Source organism: Homarus americanus, unplaced genomic scaffold (assembly GCF_018991925.1).
Source record: "Homarus americanus isolate GMGI-L3 unplaced genomic scaffold, GMGI_Hamer_2.0 scaffold26351, whole genome shotgun sequence".
Taxonomy (NCBI): Eukaryota; Metazoa; Arthropoda; class Malacostraca; order Decapoda; family Nephropidae; genus Homarus; species Homarus americanus.
Window position 1 is genome coordinate 7,624,617 of NW_024724368.1, and position 24,052 is coordinate 7,648,668.

Here is a 24,052-nt window from a genome sequence, read left to right on the forward strand (position 1 = left end):
ACATCAGAGGTTAACACAAGTCAAGGAATAAAAACAATTTGTATGAAATCTGTTCTCAATGATAGTGATGCATGCCATAATATAAGTCTGATGGAGAGGCATTACCCACCTGAAGGATCCAGGTGTGTTGACACAGGTGCCATTGTGTTCACAGGGGAGGCCCTCCTGACACTCATCTATATCCTGTGTGCAGTCAATGCCCTTGTAACCAGGTGGGCAAGTGCAAATGTAGCCACCATCGATGGGTGACGTGTCGCACATAGAGCCTGGGTGGCAAGGGTTGCTGGCACATGCATCGTCAAGATGGCATAGCAGTCCAGTCTACAATACAGAAATACAATAACACTCATTACATCAGTATAGGTGACAATCTAAAAAGAAACCGATCAACTGTTTTCCTATTGAGCATTTGCCAGTTACTAATACAGAATTTGTTTAGAGAAATGCATTGGCCAGATGAATAGAACACTCTCATGTCCTAAGAATCACTGGTTCACACCAGGGGCATCCTCAATATCCTCAGATGTGATTGAATACCTAGTTTAAGGGGTGCAGTGACTGAATGAATACAGCACTTGCCTCCTGTCCTTGGGTTGCTGGTTCAATCCCAGGGCACCCAGCTAGGAGTACCTAACTCTATAGTTGGGGGAAGCACTGTCCATACTGAAAGCTTAGTATACTGTACAGTATTGTATCCACACTGCACATTGTTACTCCTTTTCTCTAAAATGATGCTAACTCTGTGCCAGTATCTCTTCATTCATCTCCTTTTTATGTGCTCATATGCATCATCACTGAAGTTCAAAGGGCAAATAATATGCTCCTGTTTGTATCATGTCAACTATATAACATTCAAAGTAGTGTAATGTTTGGAGGCTGTTTAGGCAGCAAGTGATGAAGTTGCCTGTTTGTTTTTAGATCCATTTGTACTTAGATACAATCTATAGCACCACATTTATGATTATGAATAAAAAGAAAAAGACAAATCATTGTACAGTAATGTGAATAAATAGTAAGTGCAACAGATAAAAAGGGAACAATGACAATGATAGGAACATTAAAAAGACAGTTGGATACTTCATCAGCCATTACTGCCTACAGTACGTGTTATTGTGAATCTTGCTTGGGTTCCCAAACATTACCAACTACAACCTACAGTTTTCTAAACTTTCTTTAATTAAATTTTATACAAGCTTTTTACTTGTCATTCCTTTGGGTACTGTTTATACTGATTTTGTATTAAATAATCAATCATTAAATCCCACCTGTTCTTTTAAATAAATCTAACATTGCTCATTAATTATTAACTCGTTCCTAAAAAAATTATCTCTATTTATATTGCAATCATCTTTCCTTCCATTGTATTTATAAGTCAAGACAAAATATAGTCTTACCACTGTCTCTTAATGCAACACTAATCACCATAAAAAGTAAAGATACAGTACCTGGCAGTCTTCACTATAGGTTAAAACAATCCAAATGGCTACAACTTCTCTTACACAAGTCCTTACTTAAATTTCTTTATTATTTATATTCTTTAGTAACAAGGAAGAGGAACAAGACAGCAGGGTAAAAGGTTGCCTCTGCTGATGCTGCTAGAACACCATTTAAGCCAGGAGGTGAAAAATTACAGAATTAAGAAAATAAAGATAAAGGCAGTTTTTTTATATATCAATTGCAGTGGAAATTCTTTTAGACAATATGATACTGACCTTCCCTGGAGTGCACTGACAGAGGAAGGAGCCAACACGGTCTATACAGGTGGCACCATTGAAGCAGGCAGCACCTGTGCAGTCGTCAATGTTCTCAGAGCAATCATCCCCTGTCCAACCATTAACACAGATGCATGAGAACCCACCCTGGGTGTTTGTGCATGTCGCTCCATTCTGAAGAGAAAGATGAATATTAATATGTATAGTACAGTACATTAAAAGTTCAATAAAATTTGTTATTGTAAGGTGCTACTGTACAGATAAACTTCAATACTGGCCAAGGAGAAGAAAGACCAAGAGATAATTACCTCCAGAACTTATATAAAAAAATTATATACATAAAAAAAATCATAAAAAAATTCTTGTCAATCTGGCAACTTTAAATTTTGAAGCTACTATTAATTATATACTGTATATTTCATTTAGAGAAAAACAAATAACATATTTGAGTGGCAAACACATACAGAGATATGGTCTTAAGGTCTATGGTAAAATAAATACAATGCCAATGATAATACTGTAATACAAATACTATGATGAACTGTACAAATAAAAACAATACAGACTAGAACAAACACCCAAAATAAAATGTCTTTTGTTGGCAGAATAGAACGAAGGAGGACGGATGAAGAAGCCTCACCTTACAGATAGTTGGTCTCATGGCACACTCGTCCACATCCTCCGTGCAGTAAGGGCCAGTGAAGGTGGATGGACAGTCACAAGTATATGTGTTCACTCGGTCCACACAAGTGGCACCGTTCTGACATATGTTGTTGTGACAATCATCAATATTCACTTCACAGTTTCGTCCTGTGAACCCTGCACGGAAGAAAAAAATATTAAAAAATAACAAGTTAAAAGTTGTGGCTGACAGTATGCAGTATTTTAAACTATTTTATTACGAACAGAAGCGATACATGTACCATATGTATGTATGTATGTATGCAAGTTTCCTTACGCCATTTGCCTCTGTCTATCCAACAGTAATTGGGGACCTGAATGTTAATCGATTTGCGGTTCGTGTTTCAGGGTAATGGTTAGCCAGTGCAGTTGGCTGTTGTGTTGGTGACAGCTTCTACACCGTAAACAAATTCACGCCTAGGTGGCCCTTGGGCCGGCCATCCTCGTTAACACGAGGGGCAACCATTATGTATGTATTACATGTATGTATGTATGTATGTATGTATGTATGTATGTATGTATGTATGTGTACCAGTGGAGATACTGTACAGGTGTGTAGGGGGGGGGGATTGTGAAGATAGGGCTATGTGTAGTTACTAAATGCGACAAATGTTTGTGTGGGTCACTTACGGTAATACAAGTGCGTGTGTGGGAGGAGGGCAGTACCAGTAATACAGGAGTACAAATGTGGACCACTACAGGTATATGTGCGAGGGTCATCACACTGGTGATACAGGTGTATGTGTGAGGATCATCACACTGGTGATACAGGTGTATGTGTGAGGATCATCACACTGGTGATACAGGTGTATGTGTGAGGATCATCACACTGGTGATACAGGTGTATGTGTGAGCAGCCACAATCACAGTCGTGAGAGGTGGTGTGTGGAGTCAGCTGGTCAGAGGGAGCAGAACAAGACACGAAGGGTCTGTCAACAACCCCGGTTTTGCTGGACGTCAGTGTTGACAAGAAGTTAAGAGAACAGGTGATACAAGGTAAGTATGACAGTGAGGACTGGATGATGCTCTCCTCTCGCAGGGTGATGGGGAGCGAATCGGGAACTCTCACACCCACTCCTCCCAGTTGCCCCCCTGCGCACTCGGCCTCCTCCCCTCCCTGCACCCCCGACACAACAACACAAGCTTGGGACGCCACACTACAGCCGGGGGGACGAAAATGCGAAGCTAAACATAATAAATTGGAAAAGAAAACTGAAGCGAGCCGGAACGAAAGGAATAAAGTGCATGGAAAAGAGGATGGGACGTGGATGATAGTCATGATACGTTAAGTGTTGGGAGGAGAGGAAGACAGCCAACAAATTGTGACGGAGGAAAACGGTAAGGGTCAGAAGCGGGAGGAAGATGTTGCAGGTGGGAAGTACGAGAGAGAGAGAGAGAGAGAGAGAGAGAGAGAGAGTTGGTGGTGAAGACACATATGATGCACACCTTGTAATCTACGTGCGAGGCCTCAGGTGACCACAGCGCAACATGGCTATCACTACAACATTGTGCAGGTGAGGAGCCAATGTGCTTATCAACCGCTCTGAAAGAAGACACACACAAACGCAGATATGGAAGAAATTAAAGATAACAGGAAGAACAAATAAGGAGAATGGTGAGAAAAAGCGAGGGAGAGAAACAAGCAGAAATTTGAGTCGAGGAGGTTTCGGAGTGGAATTTAAATATAGTGAAAATAAAGAGGGGGAGAGCATCAAATACAGGAACAATTACCAACAATTCATAAATGTTCGGTCATACTGGATAATGTGTAGATAGAACTAAACCAAAAAGGAAGTACAAAACAATGAGCAGAGCGAGGAGCTAGTGTAAAAGGTGGAGGGGGGAGGGAGGGAGGATAAGTGTATAACATGAGAGGAGGATGAGAAAATAAGATGAACTTGGGTAAACCATTTTCGTGTGCATGTATGTATGTATGTATGTATGTATGTATGTATGTATGTGTGTGTGTGTGTGTATGTGTGTGTGTGTGTGTGTGTGTGTATGTGTGTGTGTGTGTGTAAGAATTTACTGGAGGTAGGAGACAAAAACAAGGAGGCAGGGAGGGAGAGAGGGAAGGGGCCCACATGATAATGAGTGATGAAGCCAGTTTTTACGGCGGGGCCTGACTCTATCAATGATCTCCAACCAACACAACACTACATACAACACACCTCCCACTCGTCCCACTCTACCTTACTAACCCACTATATATCTACAGGGGAAGAGTACCATTATCTTATCAGACACCATCCTCAGGAAATCAATATAGTTTCACTTTCCCTACAAGAAATAGGGTTTGGGATGACCCCTTGGCGGAGGTCGTGACGCTGTGGAGGCTGGCCAAAGGTGAAGGGTCGCCGGGGAGTCTGAACGTACCGCAACACGTACCCCCTCACAGAATCAATAGTTCTCAGTACAACTAACACCATATACCTTTAGTCATCAATGCTAGCACCTCCCAGTACTACATGTCCCTTGACTAGGGCACTACCTCACCAGTAACAAGAACCTCCAGTCACGTAACAGTAGCCCAGAAAACATCAACACCAGAATTACTTGTCACATCAGGTAATCCCCTCGCCAATACTAGTACATTCCCAGTGCCAAGAGCATCAAATACAACCACATTCCTAGTGTCACTAAACCAGCAATTCCACTCTTCTAGTTGATCCCCGCCACTCCCTAAAGCAGGTGAAGGCATCAATGGGCAGAATCACTACTCCCAGTGCTACATTCCCACCACGGCGATGATGGTACCCGGGACCTAGTTGTCATATAACGGCACTCTGCCCCTCTTCCCATTTACAACCCTGACAGTATAACTATCAAACACCTCAACCTTTGACAGTGTACCTGTCAATTAACTACATCCACGAGTGTAACTGTCAACTATCCACACCCACGGCAATGTACCTGTCAACTATCCACACCCAAGACAGTGTACCTGTCAACTATCCACACCCACGACAGTATACCTATCAACTATCGACACCCGACAGTATACCTGTCAACTATCTACACCCACGACAGTATACCTGTCAACTATCTACACCCTCAACAGTGTACCTGTTAACTATCAACACCCATGACAGTGTACCTGTCAACTATCCACACCTACGGCAGTGTATCTCAACTATCCACACCCAAGACAGTGTACCTGTCAACTATCCACACCCATGACAGTATACCTATCAACTATCGACACCCGACAGTATACCTGTCAACTATCTACACCCACGACAGTATACCTGTCAACTATCTACACCCACAACAGTGTACCTGTTAACTATCCACACCCACGGCAGTGTATCTCAACTATCCACACCCAAGACAGTGTACCTGTCAACTATCCACACCCATGACAGTATACCTATCAACTATCGACACCCGACAGTATACCTGTCAACTATCTACACCCACGACAGTATACCTGTCAACTATCTACACCCACAACAGTGTACCTGTTAACTATCAACACCCATGACAGTGTGCCTGTTCAACTATCCACACTCACGACAATGTACCTGTCAACTATCTACTGTACACCCACGACAGTGTATCTGTCAAATATGTACAATTAACAATATTAACTAACTCAGAGGTCTAACAATACAGGTGGACATTATTGGCAGTGGTTCACTCTTGAATGGTAACTTACAATAAAGCCTTACACGGCCTGTTTGGATGCCAATAATCACCTAACTTCTGTGATTTGCCATTCTATTTACATAAGAATTACAAACATTTCATACATTTCTAAAGCAGTTTTATATTTACACCGATATAATGGGAACAAGCAAACAGGCCGATGTAATAATCCTGACTTACAGTACCGTACCGAGACAACCTTGCAGCTTATGTACTCATGCATGAAGAAGTATGGGGTATGTAAAGTGGTGGAAGCGTAGTACTGTAGACGTGGTAGTTACCTTCGGGACATCGACACTCGTAGGAGAGGGAGTCCATGGCATTGCAGGTGCCACCGTTGTTGCAGGGCGAGGGCTTGCATGGCACGTAGCGACTCTCACAGTTGACGCCCGTGTACCCCACCTCACATGTGCATCTGCAATAAACACATACCTATAGCTAGTAAAGTTTTATTATTTCAATAGAGAAGACATCACAGCACATATCAGTACCCTGAGATATAGTAATAACCGTTAAAGACAGGTTCACCCTGCATGAGTATTATATTACTATCATCAAAGTGAAACACTTTACCCCACATTAATGTCTACTGTTACACGGACTTTTGAACATTTTGTCAGCGTATCTCCATATCACGGTGCAGGTTGGGGAGTTGGTTAGATATTACATGGCTGGACCAGTGGAACATCAGTGTGAGACAACCACACTGGTATAGTTACTCCCCTAACCTAACTCACTCTTTTTCCATTCTATACACGGTATAACTAAACCTTTCCACAGTTCATCCTTCCGCGTATTCTTGCAAATTGTTACAAACTAATTACTTCCATCATAAGTTTTTCTTAGTAGTCACCATGCCATTAAGAAACTATGTACCATGAACGTCCAGGCTAAATAACTATTTTCACTGCAACACGACACTGAAGGAGAAGTGGCTTTCATAACGAATGAATGTCAGATTTTTTTAATGACTGAGTGTGAAGCTCGGCTTGTTCATTACAGTTGAAACAGCTAACACACAGTAATATATGAATGGTACGTGCAAACCGAACCTGTGTTGATGACTTACATACACATTAACGATGTTGTGAAAGTTGAAAGGAGCGTAATAACAAGGTCAACGATCATAGTGTATGCGATGAGACGCGTGGCAGGTGTTGTTGCTGCTGCTGCTCCCCTACACTACACCAAGCCAACGCAAGCTCCCACTCGCAGTCACTACGACACACCTTTCGTGGTTAATATTCACACAATATTCTGTCGCAAGGCTTATTTGTGTAACGATGGCCACTTTTATTGTCACGTTACTTTTTCCAGTATATAATTCACGGAACCGGTAATATGCAGGTAAATAATGACTTTCTCACATACACCTCACGTTGGGTTGATCACTGGACATGTGACGGCGAGTGAGAGGAGGAGGAGAGTCTGAATGTGGGAAGGGCAGCTGGGGGTAAGCAGAGCTTACTGACGATGAAGCATGAGGCCATGCTGAGCTGGTACTCTACCTCACACCCGCTATCATCACACACCCTCAACAACCACAGTCAAGTAGGACTCACAAGTTTTGATTCACATTAATTTCTTTATAAAGAGCAGCTGGTAACAAGAAGATCATGAATGTAACTCTAAAAGTTACCTAGAGAGTAAGTGGCGGTGATGATGGCGCAGGTTGGTAACGTGGGCCAGGATGTGACCTGCGCTGACCCACACTGTCAATGACTGCCCCCATACTCACTAAGCATATCGCCTTGCACAGGATGCAAGGGGGTGCCCAATAAACTAGCCCCCTCGCGGGGCAAATTATATATATATATATATATATATATATATATATATATATATATATATATATATATATATATATATATATATATATATATATATATATATATAATTACCGGCACCACAGCTTCACCAGGAGAGCTTTAGAATTACGTCTCATACTTTAAAGTTATACAGAGATAACCATATATATTGTACATGAGGGATTAAGTTATCATTGTGTATACTATCAAATTCCACATTAATCAGTACTCATTGTAACTATTTCCAGCTCGCCCTACAGCATTAAAATGAAGACAACTACAGTATGTTTGCTGATTGCTTGTACAGTAGCAAGATGAGCGAAGGCAGGGTTGTAAAGTATATTCACTTACTTTTGCCAAAATAATGAAGACAGTGTTTAGTACTCACGTGTACGACCCAAAGGTATTGCTGCAGGTGCCATGTCTGCAGGGACGGGAAAGGCATTCGTTAACATCTGAAGTACAGGTGGTACCGGTGAAGCCCGGTGGGCAGGTACAAGTAAAGGTGTTTCCCGGGGAGTGACAGGTAGCACCGTTGCGACAGGGCTTGGAGGCACAGTAATCCACCTTCTGACACTGATCGCCGCGGTACCCAGAAGGACACTGACATCGGTAGGTGTCGAGGGTAAGCAGCTGGCAGGTGGCACCATTCATACAAGGGTCTGAGTCGCAGGCGTTGGCTACAGCGATCTCACACAGAGAGGCCTGATAACCCACTGGACAGCTGCAGTTGAATTTGGGGCCGGAAATGGAGAGGATCACGTTGCAGGTGCCGCCGTTCTGGCAGCGCGGGCCCGGGCCATTCCGACACGGGTTCAGGTACTGGCAATACTCGCCCACATACTCGTCCGTGCACCTGTGTGATACAAAAACAAACAATATTAATACACCTCCCAACAAGAATTTCTTAAATTTTAAAGGTAATTGCATTAAACTAATATATATATATATATATATATATATATATATATATATATATATATATATATATATATATATATATATATATATATATATATATATATATATATATATATATATATATATATATATAATTTTTTTTTTCATGTGACCTATATAATCACACACACACACACATATACTTCACGTCGGTAGACAGAGACAAATTAATTGCCTATCCAACTTATTCACTGATAAATGTGAATATAAAAAGAAATCAGCACAAAGCCAGCATATTGTAAAGGTATAAAGTATCTATGCTTTACTTTTACACTGGTACAGGTATTACTCTTTATTTGTTCTTTTCGCTAGCAGAGAACATTAGAAACATAGCAACGCCATGTACCAGCAGCACAGTTAACTGTTATAACTGCCACCAAAAGTTACGGTGTCACTAGCAAGAAATAGAAAGGAAGAGGAATGAGGCTATAATAGACCTCACGGAAGTAATGTTAGTCTGTAAGCGATAGGAGGCACCTTGACCTAATCACTGTTTATATGACAATTAGTAACAACAAGCTTAAAGTTTAAGGAAATTTTCCATATACCATAGGATGATTTTGGGGTTGCAAGTCTTTAGCATGTCGAGGTAATGCGAGAAGTAGCCTTTTGATTAGCAAAGTTAATATCCAACGACGAATGTGCACTCAGAACGCCTCTCACTGACGCCCTTCCCTCCCGTCCCCAGGGGCACCTGTGGCATCAACGAGACCCCAACACACAAGTATCTCAGGAAACATTTGCTACCAACAATGATTTCTAACAAACTCAGCTCTGAGGTACACAATGTAAAACCTTCACCTAGCCAACAATTCTTGCATCGCACAGCTCTGAAGATGGCCAGGCCAAGGAGCAAACTTCGGGGGTAGAAACCAGCTCCAAGTCGTGAACTCCACGTACAGGTTGCCTATGAGTGACTAAGTGAGAGGGAAGAGGGGCAGGAGGGCAAAGAGCGGGGAACACACGGTTGAGAGTCACATGTGCTATCCACCATGTTTGAGGGTCTGGCCGCTGTTCTGCATGGTTACTTCACTATACTGTACAATCTGGGCACGGCGCGCGCTAGTCCGCGTAGGTCATGTGGAGAGAAAAAATCAATGCCTCTCAATTGAAACGCAAATGTCTGGAAAACACAACTGACTCGCCTGAAAATGAGTAAGATATTTCATATTTCCTAACTCAGCTATCTCCAATATCTGCACCTAACCAACTAATACATTCCCAAAAGTGAGAAATTATTATGACAATAGTTGCTAAAACGTTAAGTCTATAACTCAAAGAAGAAACAATGCTAGAAGGGTGAGGTGTGGCTACAATAGGCGCATAATACTTAACAGTCAAGGAGAGGCCGCACAACACACACACACACACACACACACACACACACACACACACACACACACACACACACACACTCTCTCTCTCTCTCTCTCTCTAACCCTGATTGCCCGCACAATATAAATATCATGTGCAAGTAACTGTCTGAAGTGCACGTGCATTCATGAATAATATAGGTACGTAGTGTGTATACCGTCAGTAAGACTCAGCTTCAGACTATTAACACCGACACTGCTAATTTAGGGCATAAGGTTACACCCAAAAGAAAAAATAATTGAAAGCAAAAGTTCGGCGATGGTGAGAGATGCGGGAGAGGCCCGCAGATGAGCGTTCACTCCCCACCACACTTACCATGAGAGCTCTTGCCCGTATGGTGGCCACAACCACCACCCAACATCCTCAACACTGGCCGACACACGCTAATACCACCCTACTGCCCACTCCTCCGACAGCCCACGCAGAACAAGTCAAAAAGTTGGGTAGGGGAGGTTCCCACGCCAATAATTGAGATGCAATACTCCCGAGGGGAAAATGACAGATGATACGGCATACACACACCAGCCAGGATATCGTGTGACACAATCTCGAGTGCCGCTACTAATAATGATCAAGATTAAATCACGTACCAGCTACACTACTATCACCTTGATCAAATCTTTAATATATTTTTATCTAGATAATCATGTTTGAGCACTCAATGATATCGCTTTCAAGACATCACGGTGACCACCGGCAGGAGACATCAATAGAGGAAGATGCAGCAAGGGAAGACAGCTAATGGAACTATGGTAACAATAATAATTAACAGCAATAACAAACAGTAATAGAGGGGCTGTAAGGACAGTTACAGACAATGAATGCAATCAGTAACAGCCAAAAAGATGAAGACTGCCGTTGTAGCCCTAAAAGGACCAAGTACAGAAGCCCCAAAGGCAATAGCTACAAGTTGTATCGATAACAGGAACTTTTAAATTAAACAGCAGTAGTTATAGCACTTACAGTAGTAGTTACAGCACTTACAGCAGTAACAGGTGGGTGAGCCAGTTGCGCATCACAAAACCAGTCGGGTGGAGAGCACACCGCCAAGTGATGCTACAATTGATTCATGGAGGCGAGAGGCACTCCAAGCATGGTGTGGAAGGGTAAACCAGATGTGACACCGTGAGCCACCCAAAGAGGGGAGCGGTCGAGAGGTAAGAGATACCGAAGGGGGAATAATACACCACCAAACAAAACGGTTGTTTGGAAAGTGGGTATAACTGTAGCAAAGATAGAAAGACTACAGGGGGTGGGTTAGTGGTGAAAGTGGAAAAGGGGAAAGATATATTACAGATGTCTGTGGGGGCAGTCAGTCCTTTGAATGAACACCAAACGAACCAACACACGCACACAGGAAATGCATTATTTCAAACTGCGAAAGGTAAGTGAACTGGGAGGTCCGATTTGTTGATAAATATCACAGAAACGGGTTAAGGAAGGCGTCCGGTGACTCCTTGGTATGGCTAAGGATGGGTGATTTTATATCTTTAACTTTGATATGACGTATTATCGGTACTCACAACGCTGATCTAGTAAGTAGGCTCGCTAACAAAAGTCCTGTCGCCTTACCCCTGCCTCTTTATGAGCCCAGAGATTAGGAGACTACTCCTAATCTCTGGGTTTATGAAAAGGCAGGTGTAGCGAAAGGACTTTTGTTTGTGAGTGTACAATCAAGCCACTAATAACAATAATTGTACCCTGAGTGACAGCCAGAAGATAGCCGCAATAACTTAGAACGACTGTGTCACGATATAGGAAAAGGTAGTTTGGAAATATTATTTACAATATACTCCATATCGATGCCCCAGGACTGACATCACAAAGCCAATCTGACAGTCACCTTCCTAATCATCCTTTCTCTCTCACCAGATACAATGGCTTCAGCAGGAAAAGGGGTGTGGTCGAGAGGCGGGGCTGGGTGGAGCAGGGAGGAGCCAAGCAAGGTGGAGTAAACCGTAAGTATTTGTATGAATGGTGCCCAGAAGTTGCCCTTACTGTTAATCCCTCCTCCTCTTCTCTTTACCAGCCTACGATCTTACTGTTTCATATTCTAAGCTGTGTCATATGTAAACATCTTCTCCAGCTTATTCAAGTACTACCACATGAAAATACTGGAAGTAAAAATTTTCCGTTTTTCATTTTTATAACGTGGTACGGAACAACAGCCATTCTGTAATATACAGTACTTAGAGCGAAAATGGCTTTAACTAGTTGAATGCCTTTTAATGTTTTTTAGACAAATGCATTCTGTTTCTCAAAGAAATCCTACATACTACGCCATACAGTCATGTTCGGGGATTATGCCAGAGATTCAAAGTTGACATGGTAAAATTTGGGAACCTGTATGTACCGGGTATGTAAAGAAGACGTTTACAGGGTGTATGGTGTGTCTGTGGACAGCGAAATTAATGTCGTAACATGTTAGAACCCTTGATATTAGCCTCATAAATAAGTAAATTTGTACACTACAGGACGAGGGCCATCACCTACTACAGATAACGTACACACAGAGGGTCGGTAGTGGCCAGGAGGCGAAAGTCTCACGGTGCTACCGATCTGCCAGATAGAGAACAGCATCCTCTTGACTTTATATATACTCAGGTTATTGCTTTCACGACGACACTCATCGGTATAATGAGCACACACCCGCAAAAACTGGTGCATCTACTGAGTGTGTAGCCTATGCCCCACCCCGCCCCAATTCCAAATCCTCGTCTGCCTCGTAACGTCCCATCAATTCAGTTCAGCACCATCCATCTATCCCTGTTCACTTTCTTAACCCCACTATTGTCTTTCACGATAAATTTACAAGTTAATCCCTCACTCTGTCAACTTCCCCGCCTGACAACAATTCCGTTCTCTCTCAATCAAAATGCCATGACACACGACACAAAAATTCTGCCGAGCGTTTTGCAAGTACTGGAACACATTGGAAAAATCTGTTATTTATAAATCTTTGTAAAACAACAAGATAAAGACAAAGACTTGACATAGATTCATATCCAACTACGTTATTTCGTTTGTTTATTCACAACTCCCTCTTTTAATTCACGTAACTTATCTGTCTAGCTAGCAAGTGCAGGTTGTTGTGACGCACCTGTCTAGCTGACAAGTGCAGGTTGATGTGACGCACCTGTCTAGCTGACAAGTGCAGGTTGATGTATGGAGGGGTAAGCAACCTGGGTTTGGCGGATAACTACACACGCACACACACTGTTCACACAACATTCAAGGCCAAGTCTAAACAAACTGACGTCGTGATGTTTCCTATTTGACGTTCACCCGAGGAGGTTCCCGAAGTTCTGTATGTGACCGAGCTTCTCGAGTGACACCTTGATCAACCCCTGATCTAAATACATTATATAAACCAGTACTATAAGAGCTTCAACGTGGTGCTGCTCTGACGCCAATTACGAACACACTCTTCTACAGCCTTAGTTAATCCTACTTCTGGATTTAAGAAAACATCCACATCACGGCTGTGTGTGCCCATTCGAAGCTTTCTATAGTAAAATTTTCAACGAGTTCTGCACTTCTTGCGAGTAACTCTTTCCGTTATATTTTTGTGCATGATAGGTTTAAGCAGGTGAGATATTACATAGAGGAAGAAATAAATTAGTGGCAGCAATAAAAGAGTAGTGGATGGGAAGTGGTGGTGGTTGGTGCGTGGGATGGATTATATAGAGAGTAGTATTGGGGAGCAGCGCAGCATCAGGCCTGATGCTATCTTCGGCAGCATCTGGAGTCAGAGTACCATTACCTGCGCCCATATCGCGTGTGCCATCAGCCGCTGCCTCATGCAACGTTCCACCAACCCTCACCAAGAAACGAGGTAACCCCTTGCCCCGGGACGCTCCCGCTCCTCCCACTGACGGTGCTGCTGCTGGCCCCACTCTCAACACAGCACGCCATCCTCTCACTGTTTTACCAAAGACGAGTAAATGTTTATCAAAGTTAAACCTTCCTATTTCAAATCTATTCCACGAAAACTACGTAACTTAGTATTGGCTAGATATGGTTGTGTATTTCCAAGTGCGATATAAAATACCCCCCCCCCAAAAAGTGTTATTTCCGAGGCAAACAGCGTGCCCTATATTGATCTATGAAAACAATTATAGCCCTATACACCAACCTGTTATAGAGAGCAGCAGGGAAGTACAGATAGTATACATAAACAGGATGCTAGCTGACACAGACACACAGGTCGTGGTGGGCAGCCTCCCTCGAGCGCCAATTTGCAAACCTTGCGGTCCATAACATTACCGTGGTTTTCTTTAAATACTTAATCGGGTTATGTATTTGTACTTCATATTCAATACCTTTAACATAATCTACTATAATCAAGACTAAGGTTTTATGGAAAACTTGCAAGTTTGGCAGAGAGATTGTGTGTGACGGTAAGGCTCGCATACCAGACATATAGAGTGGGGGCGGAGGTTTAGTGTTGACCAAAGGGATACTGGGAGGTCGAAAGTAAGTCAGTGAGTGACGTTATACAGTCGTGGCTGAGATAACTACCCACAAGATGGTGGCTCCTCCACTGTGGCGGCTCGCAGTGAGGCCCTACTGGGATAACATAAGAACATAAGAAAATAAGGAGTCTGCAATAGGCCGGTTGGCCTGTGCATGGCAGCTCCTGTCGAGAGTTACTACCACTCTCTATCATCCGTGAATCTATCCAGTCTCCTTTTGAAACTTTCCAGCGTTCAAGCACTTACTACAAAGTTGCTAAGCTTGTTCCACTCGTCCACCACCCTATTTGTGAACCAGTTCCTTCCTATCTCCCTCCTAAACCTAAACTTATCCAACTTAAATCCGTTGCTTCGAGTCCTATCCTGCTCGGATATTATAAGAACTTTATCTATATCCCCTTTATTGATTCCTTTCACCCACTTAAATACTTCTATCATATCTCCCGCACTCTTCGTCTTTCTAGGGTATGCATGTTTAGTTTCTTTAACCTATCCTGATATGGAAGGTTTCTAAGTCCCGGAATCATTTTCGTCATTCTTCGCTGCACCGACTAGGGATAGGGGGAGGGGTTACCACTACTTTCCACGACACGAACTACATCAGGATGAGCTAAGTATGACCTGCCTACAACGATGCTACTGTTCATCCTCGGTAATAAACCTTACACCAGGACAGTATATCTGTTTGTTTAGTGGGACAATTATCCAGACCAGCGGTGAGTAACCCCCCACCCCACGCCAACATCATGTAAACAACTGGCCATAATTTTTTTTGTAGTACAACCCAGCACAGTTACATGATCTAGTACAGAGATAAGCACCTCACTGGCCACGTATTTACAACACAAGGATTTTTTCTTCTGGATTAACAACGGGTATAATGTAGTGTTCTACAGGACGTTTCTTCATCATGGATTAAGAAGATTAGTAAGGGTCACTGCCTTATGACCGGAACATTGTGGACCCCTGCTGTCCCCTAGGGACTTGATCTCACTCTCCTCTAGTGTATATATTAGCCTGTAAAATTATTTAAAGTGAAGAATATTGGTGCGTGGTGAATGAGGGGAGGGCAGCGACCATCACCTGATATTATCTCCCGCATCGCTCAGCCACCGCCACCACCCTGCACGCCACCTCACTATGTACACCCATCACTATCTTCCTCATTGCAATAATTATCATGTTACAGGTCCACTGCGCTCATCATTATCATGGTGTCCATCCACCACCTCACCTAACATACTAAGGCACAAGCTAGGCAAAGTAGTTGTGTAGTATCACCAGCACCATCAGAATCAAACCCCATGCAATACGTGAGTCGCGCTTGTGTGACAAGAAAACTCCTTGCGGGAGGTTTTCTAAGAGTAAAGTATAAGTTAATCTCTGGTCCATTTTATAACAGAACTCGACGTAGGTTCTGATTAACTATCGCCGCAAGTTACTCTGGGAAATCTATTACAATACTACACAGTCTCTCAACGCGCATATATGCATATATTATACAAGGTACTTTGTAGGCATAAGTAATAAGGTGTGTGTTTGCATGTATAGTACCTAGTGTTACATCACGGTGTATGAGAGGATATAGATTGTTGCATTTCCTCGTACCCCTTTACTTCCATTAACAGTGACTGGCTCCTACCTTAACCAACCAGTTCATCAAGTGACCGGCTTCAATCTTCGGTATCCAGTTCATCAGGTGACTGGCTCCTACCTTCAGTACCCAGTTCATCAGGTAACTGGCTCATCCTCTCATTCTAGTTTATTTTCATGATGCAATAGATCTTTCATTCCCCAAGTCATAAATCTCAACATGACTCACCTTTCTAAACCTGGTTGTCAAGTATTGACTTCCCTGGCCCAATCAGACCTGTTGTGACCCTGGCAGCCTAGCTGATCCTATTCTGAATGACCTGCTTTGACTCGGGCTCACCTCTGAAACACGTAGTGCTTTTTTCTGCTAGTTCATGTCTTTAAATTGCAAAACTTAGCAATATCATCTTGGATGACCCCAAATAACCCGACTACCTAGATGTTCTTGACTTTAAAACTCAAATATTTATTAGAGGATAAAAATGGGGACTACAATATAATCCTGGCAAAAAGTGGACCAAGCGTAGGTACAGTTGCGGAAATGTGTTCCTACACCCCCTGTGGTAACCCGTCTCTCCAAACGGCCAACCCATATGACCTATAGCAAACCTTTCCACCAACCACGTCCGTCGTTACACAACCAATACCCATTCATTCAAAGTGATACTATTACTACTGCGACGATGCCGCTTGGAGACACGGGTTACCACAGGGGGTGTAGGAACACATCTCTGCAACTGTACATGTATTTGGTCCTACGAAGTAGACCAGATGTGGTAACCAAGTGTACAGTAGTAGGTGTAGTAACCTGGCCATTCAGTGCGTAGTAGTAGGTGTAGTAACCTGGTCCTCCAGTGTAATCTAGTGGGTGTGGGAATCTGGTTAAGCCAACCACGGCCGGCGGAGATCACTTGTTTCAAAAGGGATCAAGATTCAATATGGTAGAGGCAACAGAGACACGAGAGGTAACCTGAGCTGACACACGATCATCTCGGAGGTAACCACATACCCTCTACAGACAAAGACTGGCTTCTACACAACAGAATGTGACGGCGTCAATATGGGTCTTACTTAACTCTGCAATTGGGATATCGTGGAAGGTTGAGGTAGGCTATGCGTATTGGCTTAATTACGAAGTAAACGTGACGCAGTTGCCTCTTCAACGATGTAATTAGGCTTAATGTGAGAGATGGAATATTCCTGATCAAGTGTTGCTGTGATAAGCTCTTAGTTCCCACAGTGGTTATTACCATCTTCCCCTAAAAATGATAAGCATTATTAGCCAACACTCGATAATTCACCATATGTAGATCACTACGATAAGTAGCGCTGATGAAAGAGATTCATCAGTCTGTGAACCGGGAAGCTCATCGTAGCAGTTGGAAGGTAATTGGGAGCGGCTACGAGCCAATGAGCGCGTGAGTTACTACCTCAGAGTACCATTCACACAACTCGCTATCATCTGCGGGAGCCAATCGCGAACGTGTAACATATCCACACTTTTTACCTCCAGCCAATCATCTGACGCCTTTCGGAGTGACTTCCGTTCCCACAAGGAGATGGTAGAGTTAAGATACTTTTATTGGATCACTCAACCAAGAAGTGAGGTTGTAGGTTGGTAATTAACAATAACACTCAGTGGAAAGACCAAGAAACCTTCTATCTACAGAAAGAAACAGAGATCAGGAGGACGATAGCAGCAGGTTCTGATCAGTGTTACACAGTTCAGCCGCACCTCCAGTCTTGTGTCGCTTCTCACGTGCACAGTCGTCCAGATGACCGTAAATGATGACCACACCCGTGGACACATGTCTCAGAGGCACACATGGTGCAAGTGTGGTGAGTGGTAGGGCAGGGGTGGAGGTGGAGGATGGTCCCGGGACATATTAAACTGGGACCACATCCTCCACCCCACACTCCCCCACATCCTGTTACTTGCACTCACTTGTGATCATCCTCTCCCTAAACTGCTTTCGATGAACGTTTCGACAACAATAATTATGGAATTCAATAAATCATATTTACATTACTATTATTCAATAAATCATATTTACATTACATCATTAATGCGCTATTCATAAATCAGCTGAATGAGATTTAACACAAAGGATTGCATAAATAAACACATAAGCGAGAGCAAACATTGTCACAAACATTCAAGCACACACGCTTATACGTACAGTATAAACGAACACAGCGACAGGGGTACCAGGTGGTAGTGAAGGGCTCAGACGGAGGTGCAGCTGTGGTGGGTAAGGCTGGAGAAGGTTCACCGTGGGTATCACCCCGCGGGCACACTATCCTCTTCACCATTACACCAGGTGACGCAAATCCTATACAATATACTCATAATCTTCTCTGTCGTCACCACCACATGGCCCATACCATATATATATATATATATATATATATATATATATATATATATATATATATATATATATATATATATATATATATATATATATATATATATATATATATATATATATAAACTTTTCAAACACTATCTTAACTAGTTTAAATGGAGGAGGGGCGGAGTAAAAACAGGGAGAGGAACGGAGGGAGGGAGTGTGGGAGCGGGGCCCGGGGCAGCGTCAGGTGTTTTGTGAATCCCCACCGTCTCGCCTCACACAGTCACAACAATCACAGCCACACTCACCCACAATGGTTCGTCATACGCTACGCACTTGATGTTCCACAATTAGGGGTCCCTCTTCTCCTTCCCATAAAAAAACACGCAAGTTTTACACTACAGATGTTGGCTATTGATTCGGGGCTTGATCTTGGTTCCGTCTCAGGACACAGAAAAAAGAAAGTCTTTCCAACATATTTCGTGAAATCAGGAACCGCAATCAATTCGTTTCTATGGAGAAAATCTAAATATGCATAAATATGCAAATAAAATTATTTCCACTGAAATGACGAATTTAATGGTTAAGCAGGGCTGCAGTTCAAATAGACCCGTCATACTGACTCTTAACCTTTATATTAGGTTTGGGGTCTGTTAGGACTGGATCCATTTGACCAGTTCCTGTTGGACAACCTAGAGAACTACAGCACTCGAAAGGTTCAGTTGAGGCTGTCAATAGTTATTTTCTTTGTATCTATTATTCTGACTACAGTAATCAAACCGTATCAACTTCAATATCCCCACTTCAGTAAATCATTTCATAGTCTCAATCAACACTCTTTTCCCTTTTAAATATAGCACATAGCTACCGACATCATTCTACAAACCAATTAGCCCTATGAGCTATAAAGTACAATATATATTATAAATATATGCATTCCTACAACCATATGTCAACAAGTATCTGTAATACAGTACATCTAAAAATATTCTAAAGCTTTAGTGTCAATGTTATTTTTTCCCACATTCATATTTCCGTTCTCAGTTACGGAATAACTGAATTTAATCCCAAACAGTGTCGTTTGTCTCTCCTTTCAATGTTCTATTGAACATATATCACTGACAGCAGCATTTTAGATAAAAATCTTATCGTTCTTTTTCTTCTTCCTTTAGTTATTCCCAAAGGTTAAGGGGTCGGCATCTCGAATCTGTGTCACGTTCCTGCCTTCAGCTTCATCCACTCTGTGGTCTCTCCACTTTGTCTTCCTCTTGATCTCTTTCCTTTGCTAGGCTCATTCCTAACACTAATATCCACCTACACTCAACTTTGTCTTTCTCAGTTTTCGTATTCAGTCCAATCTCAATGTTTTATCTGTTCCCGTTAATATTTCAGTCTTTGATATTTTATAAACTAACAAAATAAAATCCTTTTCCAATTACTATAAACATACTCGTCACTTATTTCTTTATTCATACTATTACGCCCCAGCTTCTTCTACTTAGATTGTAGGACTTGAACTACCACCTCATACAACACCGCCCCTTCACCACCACTCTCACTATCTCCAGCAACTTTACTCTTTATATGAACAATTCCGTGAAACATTGTCGCCGTGGATGACGAGACATTATCAAATAACCAGTCAAGAGAAAACTGTATAATTTTAAGTCCTGTGAGATTTACATAAGTGAAGCCATAATTATCATTTATAACTGTATTGGGTGATATTTTTTCCAGAGGACGATTGGAAAAGGTAAGTCTGGTGGTGAGCGAGGCGGGTGGCCATCCAAGCTTGTGTTTTAGTTGGTCGTCACTTAAGCTCCACTGCGTCACCTTATTATATACTACACGACATATCTTCACTGTCTACCACCTACCTCTACACGACTGATCTTTACATTCCGGCTGCAAAAATAGTATAAAGTGCAGGAGATCTCTCGGCTAGTTTGTTTTAGTAATGATATCTATACTTCACCCTGTGACCCAAGAAAATCTACTTCCACATCTCTGATTAGTAATCCCAAATTGGACCATTTCCAAAACTATATGGCGAATAGAGTTGAAAAACTTAGTGCCGACACACAAACACAACACAGGCAAGGGAGAAGACAATTCAACTTGGCTCAAACTGATCTATGATTAAAAATGCTCTTTATCTAGTCTGAAGGAAGCCTAAATTTATTGTTTAAATTAGCCATTCGGAAAGAAAGGGAGTAGGAGGGAGGAGGGCAGGAGTTACCACAAATATCTATCGTAAATCGATATTTGAACCTAACATATTATAATTATCTAATAAAGCAATCAGAGTACCTGATATAATGGTACTGCATGAAGTAACAAGCGCAAATCATTGTAATGTACCTCAGTTTAAAATCGGACACCGGGTAAAGTGGTACGGTACTCCCCGCTGTGTACCAAAACACCAATGGAGGGAGCATGGAAGGTATGGGCACTCAACTTGCCTCCCGTGGTCCACTGTGGCGGTAAAATCAGTCTCCCAGCAAGGTTCAATGAAACGTCAGGTGTATGTGTCGTCCAGCGTGGTGACGGGGCCAGAGAGCACAGGCAGAGGGGCGGCCGGCATGGGCAAGAGGGCCAGTGTTTCACAAGGTGGTGTCTCAACCTACCCGTGAGTCACTTAGTCGGACCCGCCCACTTTCTCCCATAATTCACCTGTCTTTCCCACATACTCTGCGCCCTCTACTCATCTCCGCTCATCGTGTCCACCCCAACCTTGTACAGGTGGGCCACGTCCACCACCTAACCTCTAACCCCACGCACAACAACCAGCACGCAGTCTGAATAATCTACCAGTCTCCTCAACATCACCACATTGCTGATGCCAACACCGTCGTCTTGTATAAAGAACTTGTACGACGACATGCACAAGAAAATAAAGACCTCAGGGTGAAGAGCATCTCAAGGTATGATGACCCCAGTCACTGGGAATAACAAAATACGGTTTAATTATTATTTACAGCGTATAATATATATATATATATATATATATATATATATATATATATATATATATATATATATATATATATATATATATATATATATATGATCCAAGTATTCTCTTTAGAACTAGGATAAAGGATGCCCAGACAAGCCTTAATCCTCATTCTTCGCATTCAGCTAGTGGGTTCTCCCCCCCCCCTGCAGGACGCTAATCCACCAGAGATGTTCCATCATCAGCAAGCATCTAATAGTCTACTAATTTTAGTACTGAGTGTGTGAGGTTCATATTACTTCTTGCTACATAATAATAATAATAATAATTAACGGTTTATTGAAAGAGGTTGGCAGCCAGAAGGCTGAAAATATACAGTTACATATTTGGGGAGTGGGTTTCGAATTATAAATAATATACAAGTAACATAAGTGATACAAATAAGATATATAATAACTAGATGGGGAAAAGCTCAAACTACAGGGCATTTCAACATAGTGACAGTGCAAGAAGTAGTATTTACTGGGAGTGAATACACTGGTCTTTTACAAGTTATTGATAATTTTTACAATGGTTGGGACTGGGCTGTTCTTATAGCGATCAGTTCGTGCACGTATGGGCTGGATGTGGTTGTGGTGTCGAACAGCAATTCTCGGGCTAGGGATCTCAGGTGGTAGTAGGAGCCGGTGTCGAGGATGGTGTAGAAGCTTCTTACCAAATTAGGCCTCCAGACTGGTAGTGTTTCCACCAAGAATTAAATCAACCGAAACTACTCACAGGTGCGTTATTCACTGCACTATGACTATGTGTACCATAACTTTCACCGTCTCTTCCTAAAATCGACTCACAAGGAAGGCGGTAAAAGCATGTCCCCCAAGATCCTATACCATATTAGTACAATTAAATAACTACATTACCATATCAAACCGAAATTTTAGCTCAAATGAAAATCACTGAAGGAGTATTGCGAATATTTGTATTAGTAAGTCTGACCTCCTAAGGACGTAGGGTGAAAGGAAACTAAACTAAACTATGTGACTTACGCTCTCACATAAGAGCCTCGATGACGCCAAAAAGCCGAAACATAATACCGGTATGTATCTGACCTATTTTCTGCCCAGTTTCATAAAGTCGCTGAAGTCCCTTCCAATAATTCAATATTTCTTCCTTACAGTTATCCATCGCGAGTGAAATCTTTTAGTATGTCAGTAGGCCACTTTCAACAGGTTTTAATTGTTGAAATAATTTACTCACAAGTGATAAATAATGTGCTTCTGATGACAAGGGTAAGAGTGTCACAAGGCGAGTCCAAGGCCGTGAGAGTGACACCGACTCCCCCCATATCCATCAATCACCCAGGACACAACACAAACACGCAACTCATGTTCCACGCCCTTACTAAACAACAATAAACATCTTGTCTGTCATCGAAGCTGACTGTTTTGTCCTCTAATACGTGAAACACGAAAGCCAAAACGAAACAAAAGGTCGCCAACAGGTTAAGATGATGTACCCAAACGCCATCACTCTAACAAGTTCTTCAATAAAAAATGAGGTGTAATGTAAGGCCAAGTAGTAACAAATATCAGTTCTGACGCAGCACTTGTCTTAAGTCAGGTTCCCACGCTGGCACAACAAACCAAGCTGTCACTCACGTATGTCGCTCCATAAGTACATATTAACAACTCAAGGTACCACTCTAAAAGAAAAACTTGTTACCCTCGCATTAATATCGACCAACACTCAAAATATTGTAAACAAAAAAGTGCAACAGTTATTTGTTTTTACCCGTGAATATAACTGTTCTCTTAGATGGGTGGCACTCGTCAAAGTTTACGTGTGTGTGTGTGTGTGTGTGTGTGTGTGTGTGTGTGTGTGTGTGAAAGAAAGAGAGAGAGAGAGAGAAAGGGGGGGGGTTAGCAGCTGGGTCACGGCACTGGGCTCTAACATGTGTTACCAGAGGCACTCCGAGAATGTGTCCCCGCTTCTCGCATCACCCTTCACAAACTACCATCAAAACACCACCTCAGCGTCGTCTAACCAATTGGAGGCCCTGAGAGTACTCGTATACAGCGGAACGTCGGCTTGACTGATACGGAATATGCATGGAAAATACTGAAACATTGGCTTATAATTAAAATTCATAAATTCTTATTATGACGTAAGGCAAAGTGGAATGTGCTTAAGCCCAGCGTAAATTTCTGGGATCATAAGCATAAGAAAAGAAAATAATAGTACTGTAATTCATTACCTGAGCAAATATACCAGTAAATATACCGGTACAATTTTGTGTGGAAAATGCAACGAGATTATACCAAGACTGTATATACTGATTTAACACACGGAATTACTGAAAATAATGTGGGATCATCGAAGGAAAAAAATCGATCTCTGAATACGGAAAAATAAGCAGATCTAACAGTTTCCTTTGTGTACATATCTGATGAGGCAAAGGAAGTGAAGGAGGTGGGTGGAGTGAGGGAGGTGGTGG

At 42.3% G+C, this 24,052-nt stretch overlaps 1 protein-coding gene across 1 annotated transcript in view; it reads right to left on the reverse strand.

The window, feature by feature from the left end:
- LOC121864256 (neurogenic locus Notch protein-like) overlaps positions 1 to 24,052 on the reverse strand; it is a 120,479-nt gene that overhangs the window by 26,961 nt on the left and 69,466 nt on the right. The window contains 5 exon segments of the mRNA XM_042363334.1: positions 110 to 321; positions 1,713 to 1,886; positions 2,353 to 2,531; positions 6,323 to 6,456; positions 8,238 to 8,705. Of these exon segments, the coding sequence (XP_042219268.1) occupies positions 110 to 321; positions 1,713 to 1,886; positions 2,353 to 2,531; positions 6,323 to 6,456; positions 8,238 to 8,705 (1,167 nt within the window).